Source organism: Sylvia atricapilla, chromosome 14 (assembly GCF_009819655.1).
Source record: "Sylvia atricapilla isolate bSylAtr1 chromosome 14, bSylAtr1.pri, whole genome shotgun sequence".
Classification (NCBI taxonomy): Eukaryota; Metazoa; Chordata; class Aves; order Passeriformes; family Sylviidae; genus Sylvia; species Sylvia atricapilla.
The window spans coordinates 15,007,670-15,025,309 of NC_089153.1; the positions used below are offsets into that span (position 1 = coordinate 15,007,670).

The window sequence follows — 17,640 nt, forward strand, 5'->3', positions numbered from 1 at the left end:
GCAGCAGGGTCATTAATCAAAGCCACAGTTAATCTATTTCCCTCACTGTCCTGCCCAGTTCTCCAATCTTGGTTCTTTGTACGACGTTGCTTTATCACAGCTTGGAGTGCAGACCCAGGGCTGACCCCACACCTGGGACAGGGCCCCAGCCCTTGCTGGAGATAAGGATTGTTACCTCCATTGGCTTGGGAGAGGCTTTCATCCTTGCGCCCACCAATGAGCCAGTTGCCACCTGGTGTTGTCCCGTACTTTGAATGTTGTCACCACAGGACTGCAGGGTGGAGCTGGCTGTGTGGTGTGGTGCCAGGAATGGGGAAAGGTATAAAAGTCCCAGCAGACTGCCAGAGACAGGATCTCTGAGGCACGGAGGAGTGTCCCAGTTTCTCTCCGCTGTGCTCAGTAAAACATCGCCTTGACCATGAAGGTAGCTGGTGTTTTCCTGCTCCTCTCCCTGGCACTCTGCTTCTACCAAGGTGAGTCTAACAACTTGCTTAGGAGCTATTTCCTCTCCTTGCTAAAGGTCTCAGGTCTGCCACATGGGAAGGTGAGTGTGGGAATTGACCAGCTGCTGCAGGGACCTTGCTGTGGCCCTGGGCAGGGAATGCTGCAATGGCCAATGTGCATTAAACCTGTACCTGTCTGTGAGCAAACCTAAAACAAAGGCTTTGAAAGGGTGCACTTGCTCCCAAAAATGAACAGACCTTCTGGGCTGATGCTCTTCAGGGGTAGGATTTGTCCTGTAACTGGTGATTTCTAGGACAGTGTGATCCTTTCAGAGTGAATAGGTGCTATTCTGGTTTTAAAAAAGCAAATCCAAGAAGACAGGAAATGAATCTATGCAAGGGAAAATGCAGCTCTCACTACCAAAGCCAATGTTTAAGCCAACTGTGTTTTCAAAATCCCATATGGTGCAGAGGGATGAGAACATGAGCTGTTGCTGCTCCTCAGGTCCTGCTTTAGTGGGCTCCTTCCAAATGGAGGGTGCTTCTGAAGCAGGTCCTCTGTCATCCTGTTTACTGCACAGAGGCTGCCATTGCAGGGCTGTCTGAGCACAAAATCTGGGCTCATTTCAGATAAACTGAGCACGTAGTGAGCTGCAGCTCCTGGGTCTGGACCAGTGCTAGCCCAAAGCAAAATCCTTGAAATATTAAATAGTGTGGCTACCAGCTCCTCAGCACCAAAATATTTCACTGCACCTAGGCTGTGCTGGTTATTAATACAGATGTGGTATAAATCCTCCATGTAGATGACTTCTGTGTTTATAAAAGCACCCCAGGACCAGGATCTTCTTCTCAGTTCTGCCTTTTGCCAAAACAATTCAGGTTGTTTTTCAAAACACACCCACTGCTTGTTCCACCCATGTTCCACCCAGCTGCTAGCTCAAGGCCAGCTTCTCCATGGGGAAGTCCACCAAAGCCATGGTTTGATCCCACCAGCTTTGATGTGAGACCTCAGGGGCTCCTTCTACTAGAGACTTTCAACAACTCGTCTTTTGCTCTGCTTGCTTGTGGTAAAAACTAAGTAACAGTTGAAAAATCGCCCTGGATTTACTCCAGCACCTGTCCAGTGTCAGCAGGAGTTTCTCAGTTACTCATGAACATGTGGTAAGACAGGACAAACGCCACCTCTGCTCCCTGACAAGTGGCAAGTGACATCTCCAGAAGTGCACTTTGCCTTGGCAGGGCCCTGCACCATTACAGTGTCTCTTCCAGGGGTGACACAGCAGGGAGGGATCCGGCTGAGAAATGTGGGAGATCCAAGGGAAGAAATTATTTTCTGGGACAAAGGTGTTTGAGTGAAGACATACAGTCCTCAGCCTAAACTGTCTTTTATTCCGTCCCCGTTGAAACCAGCCTGAGTGATGGGTACTAAGGTGTGTCTCTCTCTCTATCTCCTTTTTCTCTAGGAAATGCCGAGGTGGATGCAGCTGCTTTCAGAGGAACAGAGGTAAAGTCTCCTCTTTTATGTAGCACAAGTCAGACAGCACTAACCCATACACTGGGGAGCCATCATTGCTAAATACAGTGAGGCAGAGTGGGTTGACAGCCCAAAGATGCCAGGGCCTGGGAACCCCCTTCCTCCTGCTGTGCCACAGCAAAATTCCAGTGATGATACTGGTTTTCCACTGCATTTTCCCCAAACGCTGAAGGAAAAGTTCCTAAAAAGCTAAATATTTCTGTTACCTGTCAAGAAAGACAGAAATCCCCTTAGTCTCTGGCTTGCAAGTGTGAGGACAGGTATTGCTGTGGCATAAAAATAAAAACTGGGAAGAACATGCTCAGGCAGTGCCCATGGAGCTCTATTTACACTGCTACTCCTAAGGGTGTGCAGCAGTGCCAGGTGGAGTTCAGCTGGCCAAGGGACATGGTGGCAGATGGTCCCAGTGTTCCTGAGCTCATAGCAGAGCTCTGAGGATTGGGTTATGGAGATAGACAAAATGTGCACCTCTCTGGGAGAGCAAAGCTCCTTTGGCAAATTGAGAACAGGCTTAACATTTTCAAAATTAACCTTTTGTGCCTCCAGCCATCTTGTGAGACTTTCAACCTGAGAAGAGGGTGTACAAGGGAGTTTGACCCCATCTGTGGCACGGATGACCTCCTGTACAGCAACGAGTGCCTGTTGTGCCTTCACAACCTGTGAGTATCTGAAACTGCCACAAGCCTGGATGCCGCACAGATGAGGGCTACCACACAGATCTGGGATTTCCTAGAAAGAAAGCTGTTTGCATGCAGCTGGGTGGAGCTTGGGCAGCGAGCCCAGCACATCTGGCACGGATCTGGCCTCCTGCACAGATGCTGCGCCCGCTGCTCTGAGCATGTGGGCTCCAGCTGAGGGAATGGGCGCGTTGTGTGTGGCTCGCAGCACACACGCTGCCCACAAACAAAAATCTCCCCATACCTGCAGCTGCCAAGCAGCAGCAGAGAGCTGGCAGGCAGCCAGGATCTCAGACAAATGGCAAAGTCCTCGAAGGCTGCCCAGATCTAGCGCGAGGGCTGAAGAATATTTTTCCAGATGACCTCAGATGTGTGGTGGCTGAAGGAAAAAAACTATGTTTTTTCACTCAGAAATTTATAGCTGAGCTCTGCTGTCTTCTCTGCATATGAAAGGATACAATTTGCTCTGGGTATTTTTAAGAATGAGTTTTATATTTAATCTGTGCTGGTGCCAGATTGCACTGTTCTAGCAGAAGGCCAGGTCCAAATGCTAAGGGTGTCTCTGGCAAGACTTGATACATTTCATCTGGCTTGGGCCCTAGGTAATTTAAAATATATTTATACATTGGAAGCACTCTGTGTCAGACGAGTGAAGGAATTACTTCCAACTCAATGCTATTAAGTGGTTCAAAAATCTCTTTTGGGAAGATTGAGTCTTATCTGGAGCCAGATGCCCCAATCTGCAGGGCTCTGGGAGCTTCACCCTTGACTTCACCTGGTGTAGGCAGGGATTTTTGGTGATCAGGCTCACAGGCCCATCTGCCATCAGCAGACACATTTGTAGCAGAAGCTCAAAGTCCAGCTTTTCTGTCTCTGGATGAGTGGGCTTGTGGAGCCAAATTCGGCTTTCAGGAGCATCGCCTCCCCGCTAGCTCTGCAGGAACAAGGAACAGCATCCAGATCACCAGGAAAAAAAAAAAAAAGAACCTGGATAAATATTGTCAGTTGGGTTGTCCCCTCTTTGCTTCATTAACCCAGGCTGTTGCCACGTATTCTTCTCCCTGGCCTGCTCAAATGCTGGTTCACCTTTCAAGGCTGAGTATGATGCAGTCAGGCAGAGAGAGGCTGAGTGGGATCTCCTCAGCAAAGGCACCACAGTTAATGACCCGGCACGGCCTGGCAGGGCAGTAATGACCCTGCTGGAAGCCAGCAGCCCAGCACCAGCTGTCCCTGTATTGTGCAACAGATGGGGGTGGGAGGTTCATCAGACACAACATCATTAGGGCTTTGGCCACGGACCAAGAGCGGGGTAAAGCGAGCGAGGAAGGCTCCGCAGTCAGCTGTGCAGTGTGGCATCCAGGATGCTCCCCAGAGCAGCTTCAGAGGGGATGGGAGAATCCAGTGCTCACAAGAAGGGAGATTGAGGTACCAGAAAGAGTGAGACTGAGCTGGTGGTGTATTCAGAGCTGGCCAGGAGTCAGAGGAGGGACGGGATGGATAAGGAGCTGGTGCCACATCCGCCTTGTGGTGACAGGTGCTCCATTCCCAGAATTCTTAAAATGCCTTGTTTGTGCAAGCTGCAAGCAGCTGACACTGGAAATGTGCTGCTTCTGCGGGTCACAGCCCCAAGCCTTGCAGCTCCCCTGTTCTGTTCCCAAGTGATGGAATTCTGAGGTTAGGAACAGCCTTTTGGTCTCCTGGCCAGGGCCCTCTGGGCTGGGCATCAGGACTCTGAAGCTGCCTGGTGCCAAATGTCTTGGGGGAGAGATAAACGGAGTGTCCTCATCTATAAAGCCTTGGTCCGTGGGGAAAAGTCAGCCGAGAGGGAGGATGAAGTGTCATTTGCAGTTTTGTGTGTGCAACTGGCCTGACAAGAGCTGGAAGCCTGTGAAGAGTCTGGGAATAACTACGGAGAGCATCTGGCGGGTCCCTGCAGCAGCAGTGTCTCACTTGTCGCCTCTGGTCACTTCACTGTGACCAGCATGCAAAATGCCTTTTGCAAAACGCAGATCATTTTACCAGCACTTCTCTAATGCCCCTGAGAAATGGATCTGTCTTTCCAAAGAGGAGAACATCATGATTCCGTGTGAAAATGGAACAATTCAGAGGAATTAGGTCCACTATTGGGCAAAAAGAAGAAAATAGGCACCTTTTAAAGGCACCTTTTTAATATTTTCCTCACTTTTGCTGCAGAAGCAATCAGGAGGGGAGGCTGGGAGCAGGCCAAACCCAAATGAGACACCGTGGCGGTCTTTTGTTTCTAAAAACCTACAATACAAATTCATAACCTTTATTGTCTGCGGTCAGACAGGCATTAGAGGTATCTCAGTGCTGTCCTGCAGCACGGAGGTGAATTATCCTGCCAGGAGGTGTCAGAAAGCACTCTTGAGCTTATTGGAATTAATTAACACATGTCCATGGTAACCCTGAACTCCCTGTCAAGAGTATGTGGCCTTGCTTGCTGTGAATAACACTTAGATGATGATTTAAGCAGTATTTTCCTTTCTTTCTGCCTTTGCTCTTTGAGCCAGGCTCTGCTGTGTCTCAGGGACCCAAAGGCAGCCCCCCAGCATTTTTAACCTCTCTTCCAGGCAAAGAAATGGCCACGTGCGCATCAAGAACAGAGGAATGTGCAGAACTCCCCGTGTCAACTCTGCTGTAAACTGAGGCACAGCCAGTCCAGATGAGAGCACAGAGCTGTCCCCTCACCCGCTCAAACCCCCAATAAAATGGAAGCATCGCCATTCCTTGTGCTGGGATTTCTTACACACACAGCAATCCCCTTCCACAACACTTAGGGCACCTTCCTGAAAAATAAGGTTTGTTCTGGTGATGCCCATAAAGGGCTGTGAGCAAATTACTGACAGAGCCCCAGGGAGAAGGCTGGGATGTGCCCAAGGAGAGAGCCAGGCTCTGGCATAACAGGGAGGCTCTATTTTTGCATCAAGAATTTTTTTTTCCTTTCCTAGACTTCCAGTGTTCAAGCGATAGATTTTTTAGCTACTGAATTTGCTAAAGACAGGGGACTAAAGCCCTTGCTCCAGAGCTTTGGCCAGGAGAAAGAACCCAACAAGTCATCTCCATGCTGACCCATCTCCAGCCTTGTCCATATGCCAGTGCCCCATGACATGGTCCCTGTGCACCAAGAGTCACCAGCCTCATGCTTGTCCTGCAGATCACAGCTACCCAGAGCCTCAGAAAACCTGTAAGATTCCATTTTTCCAGGCAAAATTCGTTTTTTCCTCCCCTCTACTGTCCTGAGTGACCTTTGCTGCTAGTACTGATGACCTGGCCTGAGGGCTGTGGCCTGGCAGGATGGGAGATACCTTTCCAAGGAGGACTTGAAGGTGCTGGTGGATGAGGCTGGGCATGAGCCAACAATGTGCACTCACAGCCCAGAAATCAGCCTGGCCCTGGGCTGCATCCAAACAGAGTGGGCAGCAGGGCGAGGGAGGGGACTCAGCCCCTCTGCTCTGATGAGACCCTCCTGCAGTGCTGCATCCAGCTCTGGGGTCCCCAACATCAGAGAAACTTGGACTGTTGGAGCAAGTCCAGAGGAGGCCACAAAGATGCTCCAAGGGCTGGATCACTTCTGCTACAGAGACAGGCTGAGAGAGCTGGGAATGTTCAGCCTGGAGAAGAGAAAGCTCCTGGGAGACTTTAGAGCCCCTTCCGGTGTCTAAAGGGGCACCAAGAGAGACTTTTTACAGGGGCTTGGAGTGACGGGGCAAGCGGGGATGGCTTCAAATTGACGGAGGGCAGGGTTAGGTTAAATATTAGGAAGGAGGCTTTTTACCATGAAGGTGGAGAAAAACCGCAATAGGTTGCCCGAAGAAGTTGTGGATTCCCCATGCCTGGAAACATTCAAGATCAGGCTGGAGGGAGTTCTGAGCAACTCGGTCTCGTTGAAGATGTCCCTGCCCACGGCAGGGGGGAGGTTGGAGCAGATGCCCTCTGAAGGTCTAAAGCATCCCCGGCTCCGCGCGGGGCCGGAGCGCGGCGGGTCCCGGCCGGAGCGCGGGAGGAGCTTTCGGCACTGGAGGCCGCTGTTGCTCCGCCGCAGCCGGGCCGGCAGCCGGAGCCGAGCCCGCAGCTGGATTCTGCAGCTGGATCCCGCAGCTGGATTCTGCAGCTGGACCCGCGGCTGGACCCGCAGCTGGCGGAGGCGGCGGGGGATGCGCGGCCGGCCGGCGGGGAGCGGCGCTGGCCCCGCGGGCACGCAGCGGGCGGGTGATGCTGCTCCCGGCAGCCGTGCCCGGGAGGCTGGAAACCGCTGATGTGGGGTAGCCGAGGCACTCAGCCTCGCCACGTCCCTGTCCCTCACTCCCCGGGACCCATGGGTAGGTTTGCGGGGATGCTGAGCCCAAGAGGCTGCAAGGATGAGCGGCCCCGGCGGGTGTGCCCTGACCTGGAGGGATGTGTGTGTGTCTGCCTGGCGCTGGAACAGCACTGCCAGCTGCGCCCTGGAGAGCCGGGCACTCCCCTGCTTGTGCCAAAGGGCTGTCGTGAGTCAGCCCAAAACAGGGACAAAGCATTTGGAGTTGGGGATCGAACCCTCGCGGGGTTCCCTATGATTCATAGCCCTTCAGTAAATGAGTGGTTATATCTGGGGCAAACCCAGCGCTTTGTTCTTAGGAAATCCTGTGCTTCACTGTGGGCAGATAGATGAGTTCTTTTTATGAAGTGGCTGAAACAAACACACACACACAAAAAAAATATGCATGATCCAGCTGAGAGAGCTCCAGTGCTCGTTTGAAATTTCAAATGCGGCCAGATGCAGCTGGAGGGGGGGAAGCACAGGCTCCTCTTCTCAGATCTGCCAAAGAGTGTCTCCAGTCGAGGGAGAGATGAAAAACGACTCACTTTGCCCACATGTAAAATTAATGCACTAAAGGTGGTAGTCCCAAATAGGTTTGGGACTGTGAATTGCCTTGACATCTTTGCACACAGGGGATCCTGGAAAGATGCTTCCCACAGCTGGGATATTGCTGATTCTGCTGCATCATGAGAAATGGAGCATAGCTTTTATCCAGGGAGATCTCTGCAAGTGAGGCTGGCAGGAGGGGACACCAATCCTCCCTACTCTTCTTTCATTGCTCTTGAATTTTGTGGCATGGCTAAACCCACTTTAGCCCCAAACTCATCCCAGCTGGTTCCTCCTACCCAGCAGAGCACTGAAAAGTGCACCGAGGCCAGTTTATGCCAAGCAAAACATCTTTCCTGCCTATGCCATTTCTGGGAAACATCACCCAGTGTTAGCCAAGAGCATTTCTTTGATGAAGTGAGGTGCTGACCGAGCCTGCAAAGCAGCAGGTCTCGTCAGCCACACGGCTGAGCGCAGCCTGCGTCTCCCCAGGCACTGTTCTGATGAGAACTGGCATTCCTGCTAAATGTCAGCCACATCCGTTTCACAGCAAGGTCCATATCAGCCTGGAGATTATGGGAAGCAGCAGGTCAGGGACCACTCTGTAGCTCTGCACAGCAAGGGCACATCAGCCAGAACCAGTGGCAAGTTTCCAGGAGGGAATGGTTCCTGTCCGTATTTCAATTTTGGTTTGATCAAGGGCAAATCTGAGGTGCAGGTGCAAAGTTTAGACTCATCGTCAAAAGCTCGTCTTCTGCCCCCATGGGAGTTTTTCCCTGAAGCTGAGGAAGGGAATGCTTCATCCAAGCTGCTCCTCTGCCATCTGATCCCCAGCAGAGCCTGGAGCTGTCCTGCCAGCAGCCAGCTTGACTTTTCTGAGACACCAGCTTGCTTCCCTGTCTCCATGATGTTGTTTCCAGTGCTGGTGAGCTGGCAGGGACAGAGCAAAAGGGAGAGTGACAGGAGCAATAGCTTCAGTTCTTGGTTTCTTTGTCTAAAAAGCTGCAGCTCTTCAGGCTCCTTCCCAGGGCAGCACTTCTGGCCATGTGTTTGGAGCCCTGAACACGTTTTGAATGATGCAGCGAGGGAAAAACAAGATTTCCCAAATCAGAGGATGGGCTCAGCCATCAGCCCCCCTCCTCCTTCCCTTCTGGCTGCTCCCAGAGGGCTCAGCCAGGGCAAAAACGGAAAGGCCAAGAGCACATGGTGGGTAAAGAGAATCCCAAAGGATGGTAGAAAGGGCTCGGCATTTACTGCCCTGAGGAGGCTCAGGCTGAGAGCAACGCGATTCCTGCCCTAGTGCCGCAATTCCTGCCACAGTGCCGCGCTGTTCACAAAAACAAGTCATTTAATGACAAAGGGGGGAAATTCCAGAAATAACCTCAGTGGCTGAGCTAGCCAGGGCTGTGCAGAAAGCAGGACACCCACAGAGCCCAGCCCCAGCCTGCTTGCCCTGGGAGCACATCCTCGGGAGGAGCAGGTGCTTTGAAGGCTGGCAATGCTTTCCTTCCTGATCCTCCTCCTGCCATCCAGGGGCATCTCTCCTGCAATCCTTCACCGGGATTTGCTGTTCTGGTGGAAGCTTTTCAAAGCAGGGTTGCGTCTCTGTACCTCCAGAGCAGCCCTGGGAACTGCCAAGCCTCAGAAATGTCACCAGAGTGACAGAAACCAGACAGCTAAGGACAGAAGGCCCAGGGGAGCATTTTCCGATCAGGAAAACATGTTCCTTTAAATTGAGAGTTTCCTGCCAGTAAAAATTCTTGTAAAATTCAGCTGGGGAAGCCCTTCCCCCTCCACCTTCTGGAACATTTTCCTGAAGCTCCCACCTGGGAGGCAATATCTATTTCCACTGCCAGTGGCATTTGACTTCATGATGTCATGGCAGCATACTGTGAATTCAGGTTTAGAACTGGACTGAGGGACTTCAGTGAAATGCAAGACCCGAGCTGAGAAGAAGCCCTGAATTTTTGGTAGTTGCAAAACATTTTTGTGTCCAGGCCTGCTTGGAAAAGGCAGCTTTGGTACCACCTCTGCCTACTGCAACCTTCCCCAACATTCCTCTGATTAGAAAGCTTCTATTTTAGTCACGTTTTCGACATCAGATTTGTTTTTCCAGTCTGGAAATAAGCAGAGCCTTCCTCGGATTTGCTGCAGCTGCTGGAGGGCACTTTCCATGAGGCATGTTCAGTTCTAGGAGACTTGTCTTGGGGGGGAGCTGAATTAAACTCCTTTTTGTGGGCTGGCAAGCAGAACCCCCCTTTGCAGACACCCCATGGGAGCCCATCTGCTGCTGGAAAGGCTCCTGTGTGCTATGATGCTTCTGCCTGCCACCTCCCAGATCTGGCCTTTGGCAAAGGATGCAGACAGAGGCGTCCCACAGTGCCCAGGGCAGGGCAGAGATCCAGAGCCTGCTCTCCTTGATGGGTACAGAGCCACTTCAGCTGCTGCTGTTGTGACAGCCTCAACGAGAGATGTCAGGAGTGCCAGCAAATGCAAACAGTTTTGTCATGGTGGAGAGGCAGCTGCCAGCCCAGCACAGCAGCACTGCTGTGGCAGAGGGTCACGCTGCCAAGCTTGAGGCCACCGAAGGAAATACCAATTGGTTCCACCCGAGTGGGAAATGACAGTGTTAATGCTCTGCAAAGGAGAAGTCTGACTGAAATGGAAGGATGCTTTTAAACTGCAAATTTCCTTTAATCTAAACCACAGCTCAGGCTAGGTAGGGAAAAGCTGTCCTTGGCAAATGTATGGGAATGAGCTGGAAGTGGCTCTGAACCGATACAGAGAGGCTGTCCCCAGGGCTTAGTGGGGCTGGAGCAGGATCATTGCTAAATAAGAGAGTGGACACTTCTCAGTGGCTGGCTGAAACCACCCTGATAACCACAGACATGGCACAAATAGCCACAGCTGGAGCTGCACATTTGAAGTGAGATCTCAGCTTTTGCTTTCTAATGTCTCTGAGCTGTTACAGAGAAGTCAGATGACAGCAAGAGTTTGTATTTCTCTCTATCAAAAGACAGTAAGCTTCCAGGAGCAGGGAACACCCAAAGTGTTCTGCAGGCAGCGGAGCAGCCCTGCCAGTGTTTCAACACTGCTTTTCTGGCCTTTATCTTTCATCAGGCACACTCCACTTTGAGTGAGGACAGGAGGAGCTATAAGTGCCAGCTCTGCATGGTGCTGGCACGTGAAGCTGGATTCCTGAGGCTCTGCACACTGTTGGAGACCTCCCGGCGCTGCAGTCGGCATTAGCACCGCAGGTGGATTCAACGCTGAGAAGTTCTGCTTCCTTCCAGCTAAGCAGCACTGCTCCTGGAAAGCTCCCAGGCAAAGGTCCTGCCCTTCACCTATGCCAGAACAATAACCTGTTGTAGCACGGCTCAGCAGGGCTGGATTGCAGACTTTTTCCAATAAGTTCAGCGCTTTTCTAGCTGCAAAGGGATGCCACAAATAGAAAATCACGTGTGAGGTTTAACCCAAACAGGCTGCTGGCCTCTGAGAGAAGGCTAGATCCTTCCTGGCATACCTTGGCATGGATTTAGGTGGTGATCCACCCCCACACCTGCGTGGTGGGGTGCTGGGAAGCTCTCCTTTGCTGGCAGATGGTACAATGTGGCTTGAAGCCACAAAGGCATTAGGTCAGTGTAAGTGTCCAGCTTGCAGGTGGCATCACTCTCACAGACTGAGATCTGATGCATTAATCAGTGACCCCCTATCAGCCCTCTTTTCTGAGTCATTATCCATAAGGAGAAGGGAAGCAGCAGCCTCCCTACCTGCCCTATCACATGCCCTGGGGCACTGTCCCCACCACTAATGCCCCCACAGGTGCAGATGGTGTTTGACTCCAGAGGCAGGATTCCAGGACCTGAAAGCATAAGCCAGGATGTCTCAAGTCGGGTCCATCAGAGACGGAAACATGGTGGTGAAAGAGCCAAGGCAGGACTGAAGCATTAGGCAAGGTAAGGCTGGGGCAGAGAAAGGTGTCCCACAGCCCTTGCACTGATGGCCACGTGCTGGGAATTTCCAAAGGCAGGGAATGAGTTATTGCACATGGCAGTGAGATGGCACTGACTCCTGACTCAGTGTGCCAGTACCTGTGGATTTGGCAGAGCTCTGGATCCGGCCCCAGCAAGGCACCACAGAGAGATGCACCAGCACTGCTGCAGCTGCTACTGGGCTGGAAATGCTTCTGGCTCTTCCCAAGGCTTGGGCAGGAGTTCTCTCTCTTTCCTCAGCCCACTCCTGGCCACAAGCATGCAGGGATTTGGTACCCAAAGGGATTGTTCAGTGCACGTTTCCAAGGGGATGGAGCTATTGGTGGTGGCTCTCGTGGTCTCTGCTGGAATTCCTGGCTGGTTCAGGAATGCACCTGCATCAACACCAGCCAGTGGCAACATGGCGAGGAAGGAAAACATCTGCACCAGGAGCTCCTCTCCTCCTCCTGACAGCAGAACCCACACAGTGCAGGAGGGGAGTAGGGGTCTTGCCCTGCCAGTGTTGTTTTAGGGAACAGCACACACATTCATACACTTTCTTATCACATTCATCTTGTCTGGGAGGTTCCAGGAACCATGCAGACTCAGCTACAGTGTCCTAAATCAAACCAAATCAAACCAGCATGGGACAGAACCCCAGAGTTCTGCCCTCCAACCCTTCTCTGGCCACTGACATCTCCAGTGCCCTGAGCTCTGCTTCTCCCATTCAACAGGATCTTCTAATTTTGGTGCTCAGAAACCATCACTAACATGTCTGAGTTTTCCCATCTGCCCGGCAGTGCAAGAGGCAAGTAGAGTATATAAACTAAGAGAAAGTTCAAGGCCAAGGTCTTTCTGAGAAAAAGCTGAAATATTAAGCCTAAACTGATTTGGTCATAACGAGATCACCATTGTTTCTGCTGCTGCTTTTTAGTCCAGAGCCACAAATAACCTCAACCACTTGGCAAAGGAAAGAGACTATCTGGTTACAAATAACTTCCCAAAAAGCTATTAAGAGAAGTTCTATTCACCTCTATAAGCACTAGGGCAGACAAACATCTTCTGGTTCCAGCATTGACATGCTCCCTATCCTGATCCAACTCCTTTTAAAGATAAATCCTGCCTTAGGGGCAGCTAATTGACTTCAAAGGCAGGTCCAGGCTTTTCCAGCTCTCTTACAGGCAAAGTAAAGGGTTTGGCCTAAATAGGACATCTGGACAAGGAAACATATATTTAAAGTTGCATATTTGAACTGCCACTCTCAGAAATAAGGCCCATGAGAGCAAAGTCTCCCTCAGTAAGCAGTCCCCACAGCAGGAGCACTTTCCCATGCAAACAAGTTCCTGTTCATTGGGGCATGGCATGTACAGCCTTCACGAGCCACAGTTCATCACTTTCGGGATTTTGTGCCTATTTTAAGCCCATGATTCTTGCTTGCTTATGCAAAAAACTGCTGGGATAACCCACTGAAGTTGAAGCAAAGGAGATGAGTTCCAAGTCTTCAAGAGTCACAGCTGGAAACAGTGTGGCTGCAATTCTGAAAGCCATGAAGTCTTCCTCAGATTATATATATATGTATAGATAGATATATAGATATAGATATCTAGATATCTAGATATCTAGATATATAGATATATAGATATATAGATATATAGATATATAGATATATAGATATATAGATATAGATATAATGGCCAGAAAGGTCCTTACCAAAGTGGGAACTGGCAAACAGCACCTTTGTCACGTTATCCCCGGGTAACCCATGAAAACCTGCTGTCACACACCACAGGGCCACTGCACCACCTTTCACACTCTCTGTCTGCTGCTGCTCAAAGGGTTTGAGTTTGGAGAAGCCTTCAAACAAACTCTTGACTCCAGGTCCTCAGCCTGACACATGTGCTCTGCACAAAAGGGTCAGTGCCACTCCATGTCCCCCCCTTGCCTTGCACACATTTGGCTGCACCATGAGAAATAAGCCACAAATCAGACACGCAAAGAGTAGCCACACAAGCTGTTTTGCTCCAGCAAAGATAAAGCCAGAGACCAGAAAGAAACCTCAGAGGAAAATTAAAAATATCACTGCAAACTTGTAGCCTGGCAATGTGCCTAATTGGGCATTGCCCACATCAAGAGGAGATATTCCTGTGAAAACCTGGTGCTGAGTAACTCTAAGCCTGTAGATGGGATCCTGCACAAACACCTGCCACTGGAAATCCAAGGGGGCAGATGTAACAGGAAGCGGCAGGAGGTACATAAAATGTAATTTTCTCTTCCTCTGATCGAGTGTGTTGAAGAATAGCTTACTCGTGCTGAGACAGAGTGTGAAAACCACCTTGTCAATAGATAGAAATCATGGGGTTGCTGAGCCAGTCAGGGCAAGAGGTTTTATTTCTAGACTATCAAGGGAGAAATAATTCTTTAGAAAAATCAATGAAATTTAAATGAGTATATAGGAATGGCTGGTTTAGCCCCAAAGGTCCATCCAGCCAAGCACTGTACTCCCAGCACAATATGTCCTTCATCAAGAGAAGAGAGTTGTGCAGCTCCTGAAGGCACTGTGAACATGAGACACGTGTGGAAATGTGAAGTGCCACAAAACAGATGCCATCCCCCCAGATCCTCCCACATCCCCCACGTCCAGCATCAAATTAGGCTGTTTGGGTAGTTCTGCTGGGGGATCTGCGGGCCTGGTAACCCTCTGTGCTGTTCAAGGTCATGGCCAAGGACTCAGGGGCATCACATCCCCAGTGGCAGAGCCAGGCAGGAATTCTCTTGGCAAGGAGCTGCTCCCTGGCAGAGGGGTCACATGCCCCTCTGTGTGGCCTCATACAGAAGGGGATAACTGTGCCCAGACACCTACCTGCATCATGTCAGCTGGGCTGGAGGTCTTGGTCACATTCTGCCACCTCTCCTGAACCTAGGAATCAGACAAATCTGTCTGTGCCACGGGAAAACTGGGTGAAGCGTCTGGTGTACTTCCACAACATACGAGGATCCTAATTAAATATCAAGAGATGCCTTTTGGTGTTTACAGCTTCCATTCTCTCCTCAACACTCAGCCACCAAGGCCTGTAGTCTCAGCTCAAGGCTTTGCCCTCAGAGCTGGTTCTGGCAGTGTCTGACTGCAGTTCTGAAGCTGAACCCTTCCAAAAAGCCATCAACAGCTTAGCCGTCTCTCCAGCTTCATGGTAATGTCACCAATTAATAAAAATAAAGCCTGAAGGAGCCTAAGGAGCTAAAAGCTCTATCAGGTTTTCCACTTTCTTTCGAAGGCTTCCAGTAATGGAATGTCTACAACTTCCCTAAGAAACCATTTCCCAGCATCTGTGTCCTTCTGGTTTGGCTCGTGACATCTCCTAACCAAGAAATACACAGAGGAAAAAAAACATTTTCTTCCTCTTTTCAGCAGCTTTTTACACATTGCAAGAGCCTCACACTTCTCCTGTTTTGCCTCAGATTTCAGCAAACAATTTTCTCCCTCCCTTCCATCTCCTGCTAGGTTGGATTTTCTCTCCTTCTCCCTGTTCCTAATGTTGTCTTCTATTCTTACCCTAATCCAAACCTGAAATCTGATGCTTGGGGTGAGTTCCATCAAGCCTTTTCCACCAGCCTCCTCGTAGGAGACTTTGACCCACAAAGACCATGCATTATTCAGAGCAGTTCTTTGGCATTTCTGCTTCACTGGCACACAACACAGCGCTGATCATTTCACCTTTATAGCTCCTGGCAAAGCCTGTCAAACCTCAGCCTCGCTCGTAACTACTCCTTTAACATCCTGAAAGCCATCGGAGCTCCTCCAAGCCTCACGCTGAGACTTGGTGACTCCTCGCTCTTCCAGCCCTAACGTGCACGCTTCAGCTTCCCAGATTGACAATACCTCTGTGCCAGGGAAATGTGAGACTTGTTTGCCCTCCTGCTCTTTAATTGCTGTCCTTGCCCCAGGCAGACCCGTGAAGTCACCAGCCGTGATGAAATCCTGCGTTTGTCATGTCTGTAAATATTCCCTAAAATTTTATTTCCTCCTTGAAGACATCAAAAACTAGGTCAAAAAAGAACAACTGGGATGTTTAAGAATCAGGTTTGCCTTTGGCTTTTATGATCAAGGATGCTTTTAATATTGAATGTTCAGCTGTCAACATCGGGACCGGCTTAATAATAAATGTCTGACATTTCAGTCATTATTCGGAGTTTTTAATCCTTCCCTCCCCTCCAGTGCCTGCCTGTTTACTGAAAGATTCACGTTGGTGTTTGCACTGGGGGCCTGGGAGCTGAAATAGGAACGAAGCTCCTCGTAAATACGCAGCAGCCTCTCCCAGACAACAAACAGCTCCGGAAGGTCAGCCGGCAGCATGTGCAGGGGAGGAGAGGATGCCTGGGGAGGGCAGTGCTATGGGAACCTGCTAATAAACCCAGCACAGCAGCCCTGGCTTGCCAAAGCCTGGGCTGGCTGCCACACGTGGATCAGAGTTCCTGTGGAGCTCCACGGGAGGGAGAACAGCCGGCTGGGCTTTGCTGCTGCAAGAGCTTCAGGGTTCCTTCACTTTGTGTGCTCCCACACCACACCACAGGCAGTGTCCTGCTTCCCTGTGGCTTCTTTTTTTTTCTTCTTCCTCCGCAGAAAAGCTCAATCTGAACAAGAGTTGTCCAACTTTTATCAGGGCCAGCTTCCCACAGGGATGTATGGCTGCTGCAGCATCACTACAAAGTGAGGGGACAACAGGAGGGGACATCTGGAACCCCAGCACCCCTGCGAACGAGCGAGGTTTAACTCAAACAGGCTCGTGGGAGTCACACCACACACGGGAAGAGGCTACTAGGCCTCTGGTTTTCATAAAACACATAAAAAACATTTGAATTCTTCAAACTTTTCTTAGTTTCAAGGTTCTGGCTTAATGTGTTCCATGTTTGGGGGACTGTTATTATCTTTATGTCATACAGGGCAGCCTAATTACAGTCATTTCATTGCCTCAAACTACTTGAAAGAAGTTGCTGTACATAATTACGCGCACATAAGTGACACTAATGCCATGTCTGATACCATGCAGGTGCCTGAAGGGGTTAACACCACAGCTTGCACCCGGGCCAAAATTCACATTTCCAGCAGCTTATCAGATAAGTTGTCCACCCTCTCCATCCCATGACACTTGTTGTGTTACGGGTATTTTTTGTTATATTTAGCAAGGCTAGAATGAGTTTTCCTGCAGGTAATTGCCACCCCTCCAAAGGCACTGCAGGTTTCAGCTTTTTTACTGATTTGGCTGATCAAGATTTGAAAACCTCACATAATTCTGAGTGTCCTTCAGAAGTTGCAGCACCACATCACACACACGAGGCAGGTGTGGATGTCCAGGGGGAGGATGCACAGCCTGTTTTAGGTAAGGATGGGTGCGTGCCCAGCCCCACCCATTCACCTCTGTGACCAAGACCCTTTTCTTTGCACTAGAGACACAAGCTCAGATCCTTTCGTGGCCACGAGCAGTGTCCTGTCATCTTCTCACTCTGCTTCTCCATCCGTCCTACAAACCACCGCAAGGACACAGCACCTCCTCAGCCAGTGGGCTTCTGTGTGCCCTGCTGAATGCACACACACTTCTGTTATGCAAAAGATAGCAGAGAGTCCCCTCCGTGCAGCAGCAAACAACACAAACATTCCTAAATGAGACCAGCCAAACCCAGAGGCAGATCCCAGTAAAATCTATAGGGAGATACAAATTATTCCGCTGCGTGCCTGACTGCCATGAGGAGTTTTGCAAATGCTCTAATGAAGTCTGGACTGCACCAAGGCAAGACTGTCAGAAATTAATTCCTGATTGTCTCCTGTATAGCAGCAGCCCTTCATCTTTTCAGCCAAGTTGCTTGAGTTTGCTTCTTTTCTCTTTAGGAATTAAGTGAACAAGTAATTACAGGGGCAGAAATAAAACTAGAAATAAAAAAGAGAGTGTGAGAGAAAACCCCTCCAGTCGACTGATGGAAGTTGAGGCAAGCAATAGCTGTAAAGAGGCCCCTGCCTCACACAGCCAGGGCTCCCAAGCCAGAGATTGGTCAATTATAGCTTTACCAGCAGCAGATTGACTTAAAAATATGTAAACCAGCTGGCCCTGATACTTCTGTTTTCTTTGTGTGCCCGGCACTGACAAATACCAGCCATTTT

At 50.2% G+C, this 17,640-nt stretch overlaps 1 protein-coding gene across 1 annotated transcript; it reads left to right on the forward strand.

The window, feature by feature from the left end:
* Positions 1–343: 343 nt before the first annotated feature.
* LOC136367548 (pancreatic secretory trypsin inhibitor-like) lies at positions 344–5,398 on the forward strand. The gene is made up of 4 exons (XM_066329274.1): positions 344–473; positions 1,907–1,947; positions 2,524–2,636; positions 5,246–5,398. Exons 1-4 carry the CDS (start codon positions 419–421, stop codon positions 5,319–5,321), a joined length of 285 nt encoding a protein of 94 aa, XP_066185371.1. The 5' UTR covers positions 344–418; the 3' UTR covers positions 5,322–5,398.
* The last annotated feature ends 12,242 nt before the right edge of the window (positions 5,399–17,640 follow it).

Excerpts from the sequence above, each read along its gene's own strand:
- LOC136367548 (XM_066329274.1), top strand. The coding sequence starts at position 419 with ATGAAGGTAGCTGGTGTTTTCCTGCTCCTCTCCCTGGCACTCTGCTTC. Across the intron at positions 1,948-2,523 it reads CTGCTTTCAGAGGAACAGAG|CCATCTTGTGAGACTTTCAA; the intron begins GTAAAGTCTCCT and ends TTGTGCCTCCAG. Across the intron at positions 2,637-5,245 it reads CTGTTGTGCCTTCACAACCT|GCAAAGAAATGGCCACGTGC; the intron begins GTGAGTATCTGA and ends CCTCTCTTCCAG.